The sequence below is a fragment of the Alligator mississippiensis genome, chromosome 3 (genome assembly GCF_030867095.1).
Source record: "Alligator mississippiensis isolate rAllMis1 chromosome 3, rAllMis1, whole genome shotgun sequence".
Lineage (NCBI taxonomy): Eukaryota > Metazoa > Chordata > Crocodylia > Alligatoridae > Alligator > Alligator mississippiensis.
The window spans coordinates 282,199,588-282,218,872 of NC_081826.1; the positions used below are offsets into that span (position 1 = coordinate 282,199,588).

General features: G+C 44.1%; 1 protein-coding gene across 2 annotated transcripts in view; it reads left to right on the forward strand.

Annotated features, from left to right (window-relative positions):
- CCBE1 (collagen and calcium binding EGF domains 1) overlaps positions 1 to 19,285 on the forward strand; it is a 197,055-nt gene that overhangs the window by 141,220 nt on the left and 36,550 nt on the right. For both annotated transcript variants that reach the window (XM_059725254.1, XM_059725255.1), the window contains exons 4-6: positions 8,564 to 8,698; positions 9,350 to 9,487; positions 18,140 to 18,246. In XM_059725254.1, the coding sequence (XP_059581237.1) occupies positions 8,564 to 8,698; positions 9,350 to 9,487; positions 18,140 to 18,246 (380 nt within the window). The remainder of the gene's footprint in view (positions 1 to 8,563; positions 8,699 to 9,349; positions 9,488 to 18,139; positions 18,247 to 19,285) is intronic.

Below are 19,285 nucleotides of genomic sequence, written 5' to 3' on the forward strand. Positions count from 1 at the left end.
GTTGGAAGGGACCTGAGCAGGTCATCAACTCTGACCCCCTGCCATGGCAGGAAAGAGTTCTGGGGTCAAACGACCCTGGCAAGGTGTTCATCCAGCCTCCTCTTCAAGACCCCCAGGGTAGGAGCCAGCACGACTTTGCTTGGAAGTTGGTTCCAGATCCTAGCCACCCTGACAGTGAAGTAGCGTCTGATGTCTTGTCTGAATCTACCCTCTGCCAGCTTGTGACCATTATTTCTTGTCACTCCTGGTAGTGCTCAGGGGGACAGGGACTCCCCCAATGCCTGCTGGTCCCCCCTGACTAGTTTGTAAACGACCACTAGATCCCCCCCTCAGCTTTCTCTTGTGGAGGCTGAACAGGTTCAGGTCCCATAGCCTCTCCTCATAGGGCCTGCCCTTCTGCCCCCTGATCATGCGGGTGGCCCTCCTCTGGACCCTCTTCATGTGTCCACATCCCTCTGAAGTGCGGCACCCAGAACTCCAACTGCAGCCTGACCAGTGTTGCATAGACGGGGAGGATCACCTCCTTGGACCTGCTTGAGATGCATCTGTAGATGCATGACAAGGTACAGTTGGCCTTCCTGACCGCGTCCCCACACTGTCAGCCCATGTCCATTTTGGCATCAATAATGACTCCAAGATCCTTTTCTGCCTCTGCACTGACAAGAAGGGAGTTCCCCAGCCTGTAGGTATGTTGCTGGTTCTTCCACCCTGGGTGCAGTACCCTGCACTTGTCAGTGTTGAAACCCATCCTGGTCTTATCCACCCACCCCTGTAACCTGTCTAGGTTCAATTGCAGCCTATTCCTCCCTTCTAGCGTGCCCACTTCCCCCCACATCTTAATGTCGTCTGTGAATTTGAACAGGGTGCTTTTTACCCCCTTGTCCAAGTCACTGATGAAGATGTTGAACAGCGCGGGTCCGAGGACCGAGCCCTGCGGATCCCCACTGCCCACATCCCTCTAGGTCGAAAAAGACCTGTCCACCACCTGTCCATTAAGCTCTTTTCAATCTGACCTGATTTCATAGATTCATATATTCATAGATGTTAGGGTCGGAAGGGACCTCAATAGATCATCAAGTCCGACCCCCTGCATAAGCAGGAAAGAGTGCTGGGTCTAGATGACCCCAGCTAGATACTCGTCTAACCTCCTCTTGAAGACTCCCAGGGTAGGGGAGAGCACCACCTCCCTTGGGAGCCCGTTCCAGACCTTGGCCACTCGAACTGTGAAGAAGTTCTTCCTAATGTCCAATCTAAATCTGCTCTCTGCTAGCTTGTGGCCATTGTTTCTTGTAACCCCCGGGGGCGCCTTGGTGAATAAATCCTCACCAATTCCCTTCTGTGCCCCCGTGATGAACTACTAGGCCACTGCAATTACTGTGAGAGCTGACAGTCTGGGGCTGTAGTGTATGGATTAGAAATCTTGGGATTCAGTGAAGCACTTGTTACAATTTACTCTGTTAAAACACAGAACTTGGCTCCCCTTACTTGGGTTCAGCAAGATCCTGACAGGATGAGCATATGAAATGCACCTTACCTCCTAGGCATGTAAATATATTGCTGCTGTTAGTTTCTTTATTAAAGTATGTCTGCACCCTTGAGCCATTACTGGCAAATCAGAGCACTGGGAAAGCAGTTGTAGCACCGTCCTTGTGATGAGCAGTGAGCAGAAAGAAGATGGGCCTGGGACCTGCTTGCCTCACCTCCTGTATTATCTCTCCCCCTTTGTGGGAGGTGCCGTTTAAACAGTCTGTCACCCTCAAAGGTGATGGCATTGCCACTGAGCTGTATCAACATCCTCTTTATGCTTTATTTTCCCCATCCGTAAAGATGGAAATAATTAGACTTGACAAACAGAACTTCAGAAAAACTTAGAAATCATCTCCTTCACACACTCTACTCCCAAAGAAATCACTTCAAGAAGGAAATCAACACATGCTACAAGCACCTACAAGAGATGAATCCAGCTGCCTTCCAACACATTATACAATGTATACAGCAAGACTATGAAGGATTCATTACAGTATCCATCCAACACAAAACGAAGAAATGGAACAAAGTACTACAGGAACAACTTTCCCAGCCACAAAACAAGCCTCCGAAGGACACCGCCAGCACCGTACGACATCCAACATCAGACTTGATGAAACAGAAGGAATCAGTCGACCCTCTAATGTTATCAATCTCTCCACACATACACTTATCAAAGCTGAAAAACCTGTCCTCTCCAAAGGCCTTAATTTCTGTCCAGAAAAACACCCAAATAAGATGCTACAATGTGGAGAGCTAGAAGAACGTTTTCAATGTCTCCATCTGAAGGAATATTTCCACAATCAAAAGGAATCCACTTTCAACACAAATTCATCTGGTGACAACATCAACAAAAAGATCAATGACAAAAAAGCCCAGAACACCTCAGATTGGACACCCAAATGTGGACAAAATTCAAACCTTGATCGCTACACTGACTGCTTCAGAGAAAGAATGAACAATGAAATACTGAACGACAAACACCACTATAACAACCTCTCCCTCTCAGAAAGAAAGGCCATAGGATCTTTAAGATCCAACCACCAAATAGTAATAAAACTGGCAAATAAAAGAGGAGCTATAGTTATATTAACCATGAAGACTATGTACAAGAAGCCAAGAGACAACTCTCTGACACTACCTACTATAAAAAACTAAAGGAAGATCCTACTCTCCTTTTCTCCTCAAAGCTCAAAACCATCGTCACATCATTTCCATCAGAACTACAAGAAAAACCTCAGACCCTGATCCCTCCACTACCCAATCCAGGGACTTTTTACCTGCTCCCTAAAATCCACAAACAAGGAAACCCCAGCAGACCTATCACTTCAAACCATGGAACCTTAACAGAAGAAATAGCAGGTTTCATCAAATCCATCTTAAAACCACTTGTCCCCCAAAGAGTTGAGTTTCATTCAAGACACAACTGACTTCCTGTGAAAACTCAAAAACACAGACCACCTTCCCAGCGATACCCTTCTAGCCACCAACATCCCATACCAGGATGGCCTCCAAGCCTGCCTCAAATATCTACAAGAACGAGGTTACAACTCACAGTACAGACCTCAGGATATCACTAAACACATAAACTTCATCCTCCCACACAAAAACTTCAGTTTCAGACAAGGTTCCCTTTAAGCTGCGCATGTGCATGGCTATGCACAAAAAAAATCTTGCCACGCATTAACTTTTTAATGCCGCACACCTGCCCAGAGAGGAGCTGGGCTGTTGATTTCTGGAAACCCGGAGCACGGCAGAGGCACCAGGGCCAGCGTGGGACATTTACCAGCAGTAAGTTACTGCTCAGCTGCTCTCCACTCCTCACTGTGCCGGCGTCCTTGCAGGGAGGGAGAGAGGCGCAGGACAGGAAGCGGCTCCTCCCTGAGGTGAGGCAGGGGTGGGGACAGGGGCTGAGGCTGGGACACAGCTGGACACCGCTGGCTCCAGGGAACTGCTCAGCTCCCCAGCCCCTTCGGGCAAGTTTTGCCCCAAGCCCCAGTGCCATGTACCTCCTTGCTGCCTGGTCCGCCCAGTGGCAGGATGCATGCCACTTTAAAAGGCTGCAGAGGCACAGAGGCAATGTTGATCATTTTTGAAAGAGTATTGAAATCTGCCTGATAGGGAAGAGGAGTAGCTAGACATGTAATTGTAACATTTCTCAATAATACATTTCCTAGTGTTCGATCCAGTCTTGATTTAAATGTCCCAGACAACTGGACTATATATAGCGATGTACTATTCCATTTATTCTATTCTGTTCTTCAGTGTTTCACTGAAGAAACAGAGCTTTACAGAGTATATTAAATGAGAGCTTTACAGAGTATATTACATGATGTGATTTGTCTGTCACATGCAATCCTTTCTCTTTTGCATGCTCTCCTCAGGTGGGGAATTCTACATAAACTTTTCTGTTTTGGTAGGGTTTTATATTTAAATTTTTTTACTGTACACCTTGTAGCTATCGGAGAACAACTATTGCAAACAAGAGAGGCATGCACAAAAAAAATCTGCTTAAAACTACGCAGGTGGAAGAGAGCTGCTTAGATCAGAGGCATAAATAAAATGCTAATCTTTATGTATAGTTTAGTATTTCAAGACTCTTTTCTTCCAAATAATGATGTGAGCATGCTAAAAGGGATCAATTTGTGAATGGGTCAAAGCAGCGCGCTCACGGACCGAAGCAGGATGCTCGCAGACTGAAGCGGCATGCTCACAGATTGCTATGCCTTAGAGGGAATATTGGTTTCAACAACCAACACTTCCTCCAGGCTATAGGCACAGGTATGGGCACCAAAATGGCCCCACAATATACCAACCTTTTATGGCTCATCTAGAAGAAGACTTCTTCAGGAAGTGCACCATCAAACCCTTACTATACCTGAGATATATAGATGACATCTTTATCATTTGGACTGAAACCCTGCAGTCTCTAATAAATTTCCACCAAAAATTCAACCATCATCACCCCTCCATCAGACTATCACTTCAATACTCTAACACAAACATTTCCTTTTTGGACACCATGATCACTATCCAAGATGGTAAAATTCAAACCACCATGTATAAGAAACCCACAAACCAACAAACATATATACACAGAACCAGCAATCACCCTAAATACACCAAGAAGCTGTAATATACAGCCAAGCTCTCCAGTAGCACTGAATTTGCAGCGAGGAGTATACCTGTGACTACCACCTCACAAATCTCAGAAGAGCCTTCAGCCAAGAAGGACCCTTCTCCAGAGAGAGAGATTGTACTTGAAAGAGCCACCCAGATACCGTGTGAAGATTTGCTGCAGTACAAAATGAAAATCCCTACAAATTGCAGACTGTTAGTTATGACATATCACCCTTCCCTGGAACCTACACAGAAAATCCTCAAACAATTGCAACCAGTACTAGAAGATCCCTCTCTTAAAGAGATCTTTCCAGAACTGCCCATCCTAGCCTTTAAACAGGCACTGAACCTCGTTAAATTCATCACCAGAAGCAAACTCCCTATGACCCAAACCACATTGAATGGATCCAGACCATGCCAGGACAAGAAATGCAAAACCTGACAACACATCTCCACCACACCTACAATAAATACACCCCACAACAGAACCATCACCATTCCTGGATCTTGCAGCTGAACCTCCAGAACTGTTATATATCTCATCCAGTGCACCAAATGCCCTGATGGAAAATATGTAGGAGAAACCAAACAACAACTGCACACCAGAATGAACACACACTGAAAATCTATTAAAGACAAGAATACCCAACTACCTGTGGAGGCACATTTCTCACAAGACAATCACTCTGTCTCCAATCTCTCAGTTTTAATCCTCAAAGGGAACTTACAAAACATCTTCCGTAGACGAGCCTACGAACTTCGCTTCATAAATCTACTGGACACCCAAAGTAATTTAGACAAATGGGATAAGTTCTGTTGCTTCCCGAAGAAACATGTTTTCAAACATGCTGCTGCTTCCTGTTTGGTGTCTCTCCTTATCACCTCTCCACTCTTCAGTTCATCCAAATGCTGTGGCTAGGATCACATGTTCCTCCTATTTTTCCACTCTTTGAACATCTAGTAAAAATGCTCTTCTCTGTGTGTGAGGTGATTTCCTTCTGCTGCTTCCTAGCTCTTCTCAAGCCCCACTTCTTTCACACAAGACTTTTTAAATGGGTGGGCTGGGGGTTGAGAGTATTGAGTATGAAAGGAATATATGCCTCCCAGCTCCACAGAGCACACACAAGAAAAGCAGTGAAGCCTGTCCATCCTACTAAACCATGCGCACATCACATCTGTATTGGTGTTAAACTAATTTAGGTTAAACACTAGGATTTCCAGGGCCATGTTATATGGTTCTTAATGTTGCTCTACTTTATACATTGTTTCACAGGGTACTGTAGGAAAGCTTGTCTATCCTCTTGTGAAGAAATCTTGGATCACCTCACAATTAATTCACTTGCAGCTTGGCCTACACCACCTTTCAGGTCATGTGGAATATGACTTTACATGCCAGTGTAAGCTAGTCGGTAGCTTCTGGTGAAAAAGTCCAGCCCTGACCCGCAGCCCAGGAGTGCAGCCCGGTCTGGCCCAGCCTCGCAGCCCAGGGGCGTAGGCAGCGAGTGACCCACAGCAGCTTGCCTCAAGCTCCAGGCACCACTGCAAGCAGGTGGTGGGTGACAGGTGCCTCACCTCTGCCTGCTGCGATGGTTCACTCTGCCACCACCACTGGGAGACAGAGGGGTGGGCTGCCATGGGCCGGATGCTGCCTGTGCCCCTGGGCCGCGGGCTTGGCCGAGACCAGGCTGTGGCGCTCCATTGTCTTCCCCTGCTGCTGCCCACACCCCTGGCCTGCAGCAGCCCACCCTAAGTGCCCGGTGTTGCCATAAGCAGAAGGTGGGTGACAGGTGCTTCACCTCCACCTGCCGTGATGCTTTGCTTCGCTGCCTGGAGAGGCAGTTAGGCAGGAAGCTGCACTGCAATTGCAGCCCACCTGCAACCCATGGCCCCTGCGCAGGGCTGGGGGCGGGAAGTGGCAGGCACTGACCTCCACCCCCTGGAGCTTCCTCAGCCTAAGCTGTGGTGCTGCAGTGGGAGACAGTGGTAAGTCAGACTCTGTAATTAGCCCTGGCTTCCCCTCCTCTGCAGCCAGGTCACATCCCCCCTCTCCACCCCCTCCATGTGGCCGACTGACCGCTCCTTGGAGGGATTCAACCTAGGGTGCCATGTTGGTGCCCACGACACTGTTGCCTGCAATGGGGGGATCCACCCCGCTTTCCCCTCAAGCTCCTGGTATCTGGCTGCCACAGCCCCGGGTGCATGGACCTGGGTGCATGAGCGGGGCCAATCTGTACCAATGCCACCCCCCACCCCCGCAATGGGGGGGATTAAACCCCCACTTCACCTCAAGCTGCCAGGGCCTGGCCCCAGCCCCGCACCTGATGCTGCAGCCGTGAGGGGGTTGTTGGGCTACAGATGCCTGGCAAGGGCTGCTGCCCCCTTGCCAGGCAGACCCGGCAGCACTGCAGAGCAGGGTTTCCCAGCCCCACCCCTTTCTCAGCTGGCCGGAGCGGCAATAATGCTCCAGCTAGGGGGGAGAAGGGCAGGGCCAACCCTGCTTGGCTGGAGCAGACAGCACAGACCAGTCCAGCCCAGCCAAGGGCTGCAGAGCATGCTGGGATACTCCCTGCAGGCTAATACTTTCTTCAGGCCTTGCACCTGTGAGCTCTAGAGAGCTCATCAGCCTGTGTCTTCTCACAAGCTCTTTCCTTCCACTCTTTAATGGAGGACTTGCTCCCAGGTCCGGTCTCATTTTTTCTAAGCCTCCAGTTGCCCTTATATCCCCACAGGCCAGATTACACCATGATAAATCTTATACTGAGAGATGAGCAACACCTGACCCCTTTAGGGGGGTCTGAGTCATACCTCACTCCATTTTCACTCTGGTGGAAATCCCATTGACTTCAGCAGGGTTGGTGCATGTACTGCATGGCTCTGAGGTCAAAATCAGATTGGGTTTCTCACTGGTTTTGAACCTGTTTCAGGCACGTTGTTTCCTGTTTATACAGTAAATTCAGGCAGTGCTTCATCAGTTACTAGTCTGTACCTTTGCCTCAGAGCTGTCCAGCTGGTGGCCACTGCCCAGCTGCTGCTCCTTCCATCCCTCTAGCTGCAACTGCAGGCAGTCTCCAGGCTTCTCTGGGTGCCTCTTCCTGCCTTTGCCCCAGGGGGCAGGGCAGTGTGGCAGCACAGGGAGCTGAAGGTGAGCCTGGGGTACACAATGCCGCTGCCAATACGGGGAGTTTTGGTTTTTTGGGGGGGGCATAGACTCAGTGCAGTGGTGGGATACCTGCACAAGAGTATACCAATGGGGGGAGCAGTCACAGGTGCAGGTGCATGGTGCAGCAGTGGTAGAAGCGGGGTTGAGGATGTGCAGTGCAGCAGTGGGGAAAGGTCACGGGCACACAGTGCAGTAAGGAAGGAGGGGAATCCATGGTGCATACACCTCCTGGCTGCTTGGAAGCCGGACTGCCCTGCTTTCCATTATTAGGAATGGTGATCACTTATTAACTGTGTTCTGGTTCAGTCGGTTGTTGTTTTTCCACAGTGTGTGTGATTTTAATTATTTTTCTAAAAGCCTGTTGATTGTTATGCTTAGAAAGTTTTAAAGTATTTTATGCAGGTGATGTTGTTACTGTCATTTATGAAGTTAGGGTGGGAAAAACAAATTACTTTTATGTAACTGACATTTAGCTGACCTTAAACCCTTATTTGGAGCAATAAGAAGAGTATGTGCGAGTGCTCCTTTCCTAAATTACTTGATTTGTAGAAAAACTGAGATTAGGAATTACAGTTTAACAAAATAAACCAGATGTGTTTCAGGACAATATCACTTCCATGTTTTGATCCATTGTGATAATGTAATAATACTTTGTTAATTAATCTAAGATGAACTACAATAGCAAATCAAGTTCCTGTCCTTGACATGTGGCAGCTGCTACCAATATTTTCCTAAAGCACAGTTTTCTTTCTTTAGATTATGATGTGTGTGCAGAGGCTCCTTGTGAACAGCAGTGCACAGATAACTTTGGGCGAGTTTTGTGTACATGTTATCCTGGATACCGGTACGACCGTGAGAGACATAGGAACAGAGAAAAACCCTATTGCTTAGGTGCGTAGAAGGGGTATGTCAAATTTGTCTCCCAGTAAGAAAAGTGTCCCGTTTCAGGGAGAATTTACAGTTTCTTTAGAAGTTGGTTTCTCAGAAGGTGAATGGTGCCAGGCCCTTTCCTTTTTCTTCTTTTCTATGTTGAATAAGTTTTTTGCCTTGTTAATTCCTTCTCTGCTTCCTTCATCCCCCATAGACTCTAAGAAGGCTTCAAGCTATTTGGCAAGAGAACTGAGGCTCAATTCTCACATCAAAACTAAATGTGGGGAAACAATGTTTAACTGTGAAAACAAACCTTGGAGGTTCAATACAGATAGTAAGCACTTAATTCAGGCATGAATCCTTTACATGGGTCCCTCATGTAACTAACTTCAGCTAACTCAGTAGTATTACACTGCATAGGCTAGTATTCATGCAAGCAAATGTTTGGTGAATCAACCCTTGCCTGTAAGCTCCATGAAGGAAAACTCATCAAGCAGTGTTCCTCTGTAAGGTGCTGTATGTGTTAATACACTACTCATGAAACTCAGGCCCAGCTCCCCAGAAGTTTTATGGTTGCTGAGAATAAGAAGACCCTTAAGAGAAGTCATTTATTTCATTTGACCTCTGGACCTCTGTAATTTTTGGGTATTCTTGACATTTGCTTAACATCAGATATTGATGAGTGTGCCACAAGCAATGGGACTCTCTGCTCTCAGATCTGCATCAACACTGCAGGCAGCTACCGGTGTGAGTGCCATGAAGGCTATATCCGAGAGGATGACGGGAGGACCTGCACCAAAGGAGATAAAGGTATATGTTAGCATGTATTAAGTATCTTGAGCCAAAAATAGCCCAAAGAATGTGGCCCACCATAGTGGTTGTGGAAGTTTAATTCAGCTAGTGTAAAACTCAGTTTCACTGGTGTAACAGAACTGATCTGGCCCATCGACTTGGGTTATGAAACAGGAATCAAACTGTCCAAAATCTGTATTATATTTCCATCACCCCCTATTAATGGTGCTCCTGGGGCAGGCACACTGTGGAAAAGCCACATGGGTGGCCTTGGCCTCCTGTTGACTGCAAAGTATCCACTGGATTTCAGTACTCACTGTTTGTTCTGCAGGAAGGCAAAGCACCTTTAGCTGATTGAATGATTGGGAGAAAATCCCAAGAGGAGAACCTCTTGGTGATTTAGTCTCCCTTTGCCATGGGAGAGGAAAATCAGGTATAGTCCCACACAGAGCAATCAGATGATAGGTGCACCTCATTCCATGGGCTTGACACAGTGCTGATAGAAGTGTTCATATATTGATGGCAAATCTTGGTTCCCAACAGCTTGACTGCTGTGTTTGGGGGCTAAATAGCCTGTGCTGAGCTTAAACCATGACTGCCTCTGAGTTAGTGGACCCTTGAGCCCAGGGGGCAATTTTGTGGCTTGTTTTGGCTGTACTTTCCCTTGCCACTAGTATATTTGCTGCAGACATGTCATACATAGTAAATCAGTTGTCACATCTGCATGTGAGGAGGGAAGAAGAGGGAGATGTCCTAGAGAGAAAGAAAAGTTGAATAACAAAGCTCAACCTTATAATTTTTGTAACTACTTTTTCTGGGTCATTGACAAAAATAGAAAATATAAGTAATGTATTAAACAAGGATCCTGTTTTCCTCCTGGTTAAAGTACTGTAAATCCAGTGTAGATTCAAATAGTACTGTATCTGAAAACAGGACTTGTCCCACCTACTGGATTTCAGAAGAAAAATGGACCATATTTCATTAACATAACTGGATTTGGTTTACCCTGCTGAAGCTGAAATTAGCCTGTGGCCCAATGTTAGCACTTTGAAGTTTTCAGGCACACACTAATAGTATCCTAGAGATTCAATTTACCTTTTAAAATAATCCAAATAGGCTAAACCCTGATCAGTGACACTAGCACACTTAATTCTATGGAATTAGAGTTCATTAGATGGTACTTTTTAAAGTGAGGCCAGAATTTTTTCCAATAAAGGTAGTTTTTTTCCCAGTTTCACCATCATTAGTAAATATAAATATCGGAATGCATATGAAGATTTTTTAATTTTCTACCATCATCCAGCATCTTTAAAATTGTGAACATAGTTATAGCAAGTGAGTAACAGATGGGAAAAAGATTCTGACCTAAAAACCCACCAACTCTTTTGCTGAATGGCAGGTTACAGTTACTTCACCTATTAATGACTGGAAACAGATATTACACATCAGCTTTTCCCAATCCCAGCTGGAAGAGAGGCAAAAAACATTGTGTAATTTTTGTTTTCCTCTTTGAAAACATGTAGCTGGAGCCACTCTAGCAATTTGTTTTTGTTCCCTTTAGCTTTCAAAGGATTTAATTCCTTTATTTATAAAGACGTCTTTAAGAAAACCTGAGCACTGCAACTAATTCCTTTTCAGATATTTTTATAATTAACATTTTTGGAGGGAGTTATGTCCCATGGCACTCAGGATTATTGTCTGCACAAAGCACGCTAGGCATTTGTAAATAAGCTTTGCCTATCTGTAAAACAATAATTTGTAAACTAAATTTACATGGCAACCTCAGTTATCTGTTTGGTGAGGAATCCATCTTCCAAAGTATTCAAAACATTTATTGGTGATGGGTTAAGAAGCAGCAGAAGGGCTGAATAATGCTCTTTTGCACCAGTGTAAATCTAGAATAACTTCATGGACTTCATCTGAATGCTCTGGATCTGTGTAAGTGGAAGCACTAATTTTTTATTAGTGCTATTGAGCTTGCAAATTCCAGCCAGTAAGCAGAAAAATGGGATTTCAGCAGCTGATTCTCCTCTGTAAAACATGCTAGTTATGTGCCACCTTGTGGTAACTTGCAGTTCCTGAAGCATTTTAAATCATAAAACTCAATACAGATCTAAGCTGTAATAACTGTATGTGAAACCACAGGCAGGCTCCCTTCAGCTTGGTTGCTGGAATTCTTAAGGCAGAATTTCTGATAATATTTGGTATTAGAGGTTGCAAATAAAATAAACAGAAATTTAGCAGATCCCTCTAACTGTAACCCAGTGATTTTCAACAGTGGTGCTATAGCACCTCTGGTTGCCATGAGATACTTTTAAGGGTGCCATGCCACTGCCAAGTGGAACTGTCTCACCCTGCCTCTATTTCCTGGAAATATTGTGTAGGACTGGACCAGGGAGTGGCTGAGGAAGGATGGGGCACCCCACTGCAGCCTAGTCTGACTGGAGGCCAGACAAGATGTGGTGTCACCTCTATCCTGCTGGATTCATCTAGGTTAAAGCAGCAGTGCACTAGACTCCAGTGCTGATTGCCCCGGCTGCAAAACAGGACCTTGACCTTCTCATAACATGCTGGGCAAGCTGTGCCCTCAAGTGCCAGCTGGGCTGCTGGGCAGGCAAGACCCAGGTGACATTTTGCTCTGGGAAGCTTGGCTTCCCTTTGAGCAAGGAGCACCAGCCCAAGCCCTGACATGACATGGCCCCTGGTTCCTCACTTGCCCAGCTCCATGGCTCTGCAATGCCAAAGCTGCCTCTGTCTTGGCCCTGCCATCTCCCCATCTCTTGAGAATCCTGTGGGACCCCCAAGGTCAAATCCATGAAACCCAGGGCAGGTCACATATGGGGTACCACTAAATTTAAAAAAGTTACAGAAAGGGCCTTGAGTCTGAAATGGTTGAGAAACACTTCTCCAAACTTGTCATAGTTTTCATGGAGAATTAACCCTGGTGTTCACTGAGATGTTCCAGAAGAACTGTCTGTCCGAGCTGCCTGCGGAGGGTTTGGGATTGAAAGTATGGTTGGGGGTAGAAAGGTAAGAAAGGTTTATTGACTTAACAAAAACACAGCTACGCATAATAACAAGACAAACGATGACAGACAAGAATAATTCACATCGACAGCTTATTGGCAGTCCCCTCTGATGCCTGATGTACAACAAGTTTATCTTTCCACAAAGCTCAGTAAAGTCAGGCATCCCTGATCAGTGCTGTCCGAGGGGTACCGGGAAGGACCCTGGTATTCAGTCCTTAGGCTCCTCGAGATCCACGACCCACTGATCCAGGTCATCAGCTAACTAATCCTTTTCACAGAGCTATATCTTCCTTCTGAATGATTTCTGGATGTTTTAGCCCATTTATAATTTCTGAGCTGTGGTGATAAGTTACAGCCATTCAGATTCTTTTTACTTCAACTGTCCTTAGGCTGACCAGTAGCAGTACAAGCCTTGCATTCCTTTGATAAGGTTAATTTTAACTACGCCACAGGGCCTTACTACTTCAAGGCTTTGCTAAATTTACTGGGCCTTACTTTATACAAGGCCTTACTACATCTTAAACTTTAATTAGGCTCTTAGCAACAACATATAGCTTAATATCTGAACAAATACAGAAAAACACTTGGTCTAATCTTCATAGAGCTTTCAGCAAGCACCTTTATCACACAGACATAGTTTTCAGCTGTCACATTGCCAACTGCCCCTTTTGGTCCCTAACCTGCTACAAGGAGGTTGGGCTGACCATGTAGTGGGTTTGAACACCAGGCAACAGAACTGACCCATCCTTGTTGCTTCAGCAATTGTTTTGCATGTTACAGAGACAGGACACTTACATATTCCAAGAAGACAAACTAAACCTCTGCACTTCGAGCCCAGATAATACAACACAGATGATAAGCTAAATAATCTCAGTGAAAAGAATGCATGCTGAACAGCTCCCTGTGGAGATCTCCTCCTGGCAGTACCTCCCTGTCTTCCAGCATAAGCAGGACACTGTCTTCAACCATATGCTAAGCAAACAAACTGCCTCTCCAAGCAGTTTTCTTATCAATAGCAGCTGCGAGACTCACCAGTGAGTAGGTAAAAGGGCCTGAAGAAGACAACAGAACATTATGCAAGCTAGAGTTAGCTGTCTATGTACCAGAGGGCCACATAAAATGTATTTAAGCCATGGCATTCAGGATTGCCCTCTCTGTACAGGGTATTTAAAGGGACAAGTAGTTTTAGGCCTAAAATTCAGGCCTCGTAAAATAAAAACCAAGCTTTTTAAGGATCTTGCTCAAGTGTTTGCTTATTATAGAGTTGCCAGGATTTATTTGATATCTGTTCGAATGATGACTAGAACCTGGTTACCCCCATGACCATCATCAGCTCATGCTAAGACAATTCCAGCTTTATTCATAAGTCTTTTGGGTTTGATATGTGACCAGGCTGTGCAAAAGCAATGTAGTAATGGATGACTTTTTTCCTGGTCAGATCATTACCTCCTTCTGGCTTGAGTCAGGAGAATCTTGCCTTGCTCTTAAGAAATATCAGATCCCCACCAGTGTTTTTATGGGTCCAGAGACTAATCAGTCCAGCTGGATTTACAGAACTCCCTGCAGTATAATACAGCCAAACCCATGATTCTCAACCAGGGCACCATAGCACTTTAGGGTGCCCTGAGATCTTTTCAAGGGTGCTGAAGGGTGCCACACAATGTTAGTATGATTAGGTGTGCAAATATGAGTCACAAGATAAACCCTGAGATTTCAAATAGGAATTCATAGTGTTAAAAAACATTCTGACCTGTTTGGGACTTTCTGAATTCTTTGCAACAGAAGAATTCCTGTTATTTTTCTGTAGTCAAAAAAACGAGTGAAAACTAAGAGGTTTAAAAAACATTTAAAAAAACATTTTCTGAGGTATGCCGAAAATCTAATGGGGGTGCCTTGAATTGAGAACTACTCGCTTATCTATTAGATGACTACAGTGTTGACCCCATTGTTATATCCAACTTATGTCTATGGATATCATTATACTAGCCTGTTTTCCACATCCTTTTTGGGGATAGATTGGATTAGATACCAGAACAAGGGGCCAAATTCAGTTGTTTCTTACACTCCACGTAATTGCGCTCATTCCCAGGAGATCACACAAAGCTTAAAGACATCAGGAAATCTGGCAGTTTGTACATTGCTTTCAGCAACATTTCTCAACAATCTGTTTCTCTCTTGAGTGAACTCATTTGGATAAAATATAAACTGAAAGGCACGTCGGTCTAATACTTGTATCAAACCCACATTTTAGCTTGCTTTTTATGTAAGCAATTATATGTGCCTCTGTAATTCTGGCTTTCATCTAGAGTTAGATGCACCAAAATACTCATGTTTTAAAAAGAATTTTGATGAATTGGAGCAGGTTCAGAAATGAATCCCTGAAACAATTTAAGGGTTGGAGAAAATGCCTCACAGTGAGAGATGTAAGATGTTCAATCTGTTAATTTTTCTAAAAGAAGACCAAAGGATGATTGATTGTGGTTCATGAATTCCTTTCCAGGAAGAAAAATGCCAGGTACTGACAAAGTCATAACAAGAACCCTGAATAGAATTTAATGCCAGATAAACTCCAACTAGAAATAAAATGCACATTGTTCTACTATGTGTATTTCCCATGCTTCTGGGCTTTGCTGGTGACGCCTGTCCCCCTGATTTCTGTTACGTGTCAGGGTGTTTTTAAGCCTTTCTCAGAGGCATTGGGTGTTAGCTGCAGCCAAAGCTGGGGATTTTGACTGGAATGTGCCAATGCTCCTGCTGGGACATAAAGCCAGAGGTTCTGGCTAGAGGGTCTTGCCACTCTGCGAGGGCAAGACCATTTGCCATATTTAGGGTCAGGAAGGAATGTTACCCCATGATCAAGTTGGTACGGACTGTGCAGGGTTTTGCCTTACCCTATAGTGAGAGACATGGCCCTCTACCTGGCATCTTTTGAGTATACTGTTTTCCCTCACTTTATGCTGTACATGTGTTCCTGGAAAATGGTGCATAACTTGAATTTGCATAAAGGGAACCCACTTTACAATGTAACAAATAGGGATACGTTCCAAGACCTCGACTGTACTGACCCCAGACCCATTTCTACCACGTTTACAAGGCAATTTTGGTACTCACCAACAGCAGACAGTACACACAAGCACCCAGGACACTATCATAATGGGGATGGCAACTACAGAAACACATGTCACAGACAATGAGTGAGGAGCACAGGTCCACACAGGAGACTATATTTTGGTGCACATCACTCCCACAGTGCACCACACAAAGCAGCTGACTGCGGGCTTCCACCACACCAATCGCATAAGAGTGAATTTATCTTGCATATAATAAATTTTTGGTATAAAAAGGGTCATCACATAAGAGCGAATTCACACATACAGAACCCGCATGAAGTGAGGGAAAACTGTATATTAATCAAATGTATAGAAACAGGTCGTTGGCTGCTGTGGTTCCCCCGCTTAACCTGTGGTAGATTAGGGTGTTATGTCTTGTGCTGTGTCAGGGCTGACAGTAGTTTTACAAAGAGTTTAGATTATGGATTTGTTTAGGATGGGTTGGATAGGAGTGATCCTACATCAGGCATGGGGTTGGACTAGATGACCTCTGCAGGTCCTTTCCAGCCCTATTTCTCTATGATTCTGTGACTTTGAACAAGGAGGGTGATGAACCATGAGAACAAACTGCTAAAGGAAAAAGTGAACCCTTCCTCTCTCGATGTTTTCAAGTTAAGACGGGATGCCTTTCTTTCTAGAAGATGCACTGTAGCCAAACACAAGTTACTGAGATCAGTGCAAGGTCAGCTGGGTTAAATGCTATGGCCAGTGTTATCCAAGGACTTGTAGTAGAGAAGATTTAGTGGTCCTTTCTGGCCTTAACTCTCTGAATCCATGAAAGCACCATGTTGGATGCCATTCTTCTGGCACTAGTTTTTGGATGACATTTAAAAAGCACTGGAAAGCTCACAAAGAAATCTAGTATTTCAAGCCTGATTTTTAAACTAAAAAGAACTGACTGAGTTTGAAGGTAGTATAGGTGAGTTGTTCCAGTATTCACAGCAATCAGCTAAAAGATTCCCCTTGACAACACTTGCTGTATCAGGCTCTTAGTAAGCAGCTGAATGCTCATCTGTTTTCTTAATTAATCACTAATTCTGATGTTCTTAATGCTCCTGATGAGTTAACTTTGTCTTTCTTTATACCATCTTTCTTCTCTGTGTTTAACAGAGGTTAAACACAGAGAGGCCATGAAGTAAAGGACATATGTATGATCTACATACTAGGATAAGAGAACTAAGTCCCTACTCTAAGAGGCAGAATTACTATTCCAGTGCATCTGAAATAGCTTTCTGGATACGGATGACAGTAGTACATAGACATTGATTAGCTGTGAATCTGTTTGAACATCCTGGCATATTACAGAAGGATATATAAGAATGAATACATAAGGAAACTGTATGAAATTCACTGCACTAAATCCAGTAAATATATAAATGTCAAGCACCAAGAAATGTCTGTAATATTAACACACAGACTGTTTTACATAATGCTATATATTTTTCAAAAGCCATATTAATTTATGAAAATGACCCAAATAAAGATACTAAAGTGTATATCCAAATGGACAAATATTCCACCATGGCTAAGTGCATGGTGGGTGGTCCATTTAGAGGATAACAGCTTGCTGTTATGCCAAGGAATGGAGCTCCTCCTTTAACTCAAGTAGCACTAATCTGTGCCATGGTGCTGAAGAGCTGGTGCGTGAACCTTTTTAATGAGCCTTGTGGTCGATCATTCTTCAAACCTAAATGTTGGCTTGACTTGTTTAAGCTATCCAGGTTCTTCATGAACTGTATGTTTTCCAACAGCAAAAAGAAGAAAGGTTGTTTCCTACAGTTTGCCAGTACGTTTCTCCGTGGGTTTGGGAAACTTTATTTCCTTTTACTAGGACATCTGTTAAAACAATGTTTGTTTGTGGAACAAAAGTGACTAGCTCCATTTGAGACCATAAAGAAAATGAGGTTCTGATGCTTGTTAGTTCCAGCATTATGGCACCGATTCCTCAGCAATGTCATTTCCATATCCCTGCCAGTCCTCTACCTTCAGTGTGATACCTTACCATGAATCTCATTTTTCAACCCTTTTTCCTCTTGCAGTCTACTAGCATGGTAAAATAATCAGTGATGATAAAGGCCCATGTTGTGCAAACTGAAGGAGAGAGTTGCTTTGCCTGGGATTTTCTTGTAATTTACAGCATATGAAAATTGGCCATTGAGGAGATTATAAATCAGTTGGGAGCTATAAAGCTGCTATACTGTAAATGGACAGATAAAAGCATGGGCGTGAACATTTTCAGGTATAAGAAAGTAGAGAGTCATTAGGGACTGCTAACTGGAAACAGCTGGTTTTAAAATGTGTGTAGGATTGTCTCAGTAAAATTGTCTCAGCTCTCCGTGGTGATTCACAGTTGCAAAGTTGGTAATGGCATGATCCCCTCTGCCTTTCACATTATGGGAAAATATAAAAACCTCAAAGGCTATTCTATGGCTTTTTGCTTTTGCAGTTGCTTATTCAATTACTTTGTGGGATTCTTTCCTTTTGGATTTTCTGCCTTTCTTATGTTTGTCCTGGAAATTGTTTTCTTTCAGCTGGGCTCTCTGAGAAGGCCGACAATGCAGTGAAACCAGGAGCTTGCTGTGCCTCATGCAAAGAGTTTCACCAAATAAAGCAGACAGTTTTACAATTGAAGCAAAAGGTATGAATCAAAGGTCATCTCTTTTCCAGAACGATGTTTTTAAAAAGACCATTTGAGACTAGAAACATATTTTGTGCTTCTTAAAGTATCTAACTTTAAACATACAAATGTTGTGTTGTTGTTGCCACGCGAAGCTTGTGTTTGAGCATTGTGTAGCAGGTGTTTAAACCATGTGTGAATGGCAGTGCTCTTGCCTTCATCTGAGCAGAATGCGAACGTGTCAGATCCTGTGGGAAATGTAAGATATGGCCAAGGGTCAGTCAGGATTTGAGCCTAGGTTTCCTGTCAGTCTTACCCTTGTATTTAATTAATTCTAAAATGTTTTTGACAAGGTCCTTCACCAAAGGCTCTTGAAGGAGTGAAGCTGTCATGGGATCAGAGGACAAGTCCTTTCATGGAATGAAAATTGGTTAAAAAATAAAAACAAAGGGTAGAACTAAATGTTCGTTTTTCACAGTGGAAGAAGGTCAACAGTGAGGTTCCCTAAGGATGTGTGCTGGGAACTGTATTGTTCAACATTCATCAGTGATCTGAAACAGGATGTGAATAGTGACGTGACAAATTTTTCAGATAACACAACATGAATTGTGATAGTCAAATCCAAAGAAGTGTCATAGAAAGGTAACAGAAAGATCCATCATAATTGAGTGAGTGGGCAACAAAAAGGCAAATGAATTTCAACACGGGGACGTACAAAGTAATGTGTATGTGGCAAGAAGATAAACCTAACTATGTGTGATGGGCTCAGAGTTATTACCGGGTTCAAAAAGGATTAGACAAGTTGATGAAGAATAAGTCCACTGGGACTATTATACATAACATTTTTGGCTGTGACCTATTGGTGGTGACTAGGAAGGAACAACAAGGCATGGGTCCCTCTACCTTGTTTCTTACACTCTTCCTCTAAAGCAACTGCTTGTTGCCACTGCTGAAGACAAGATACTGAGCTAGATGGACCTTTGGTCTGGCCAGCTCTTCAATTCATGGATACTCAATATTTAGGGCTTGATCCATCATGAAATAAGGTTAGCCTGTGTAA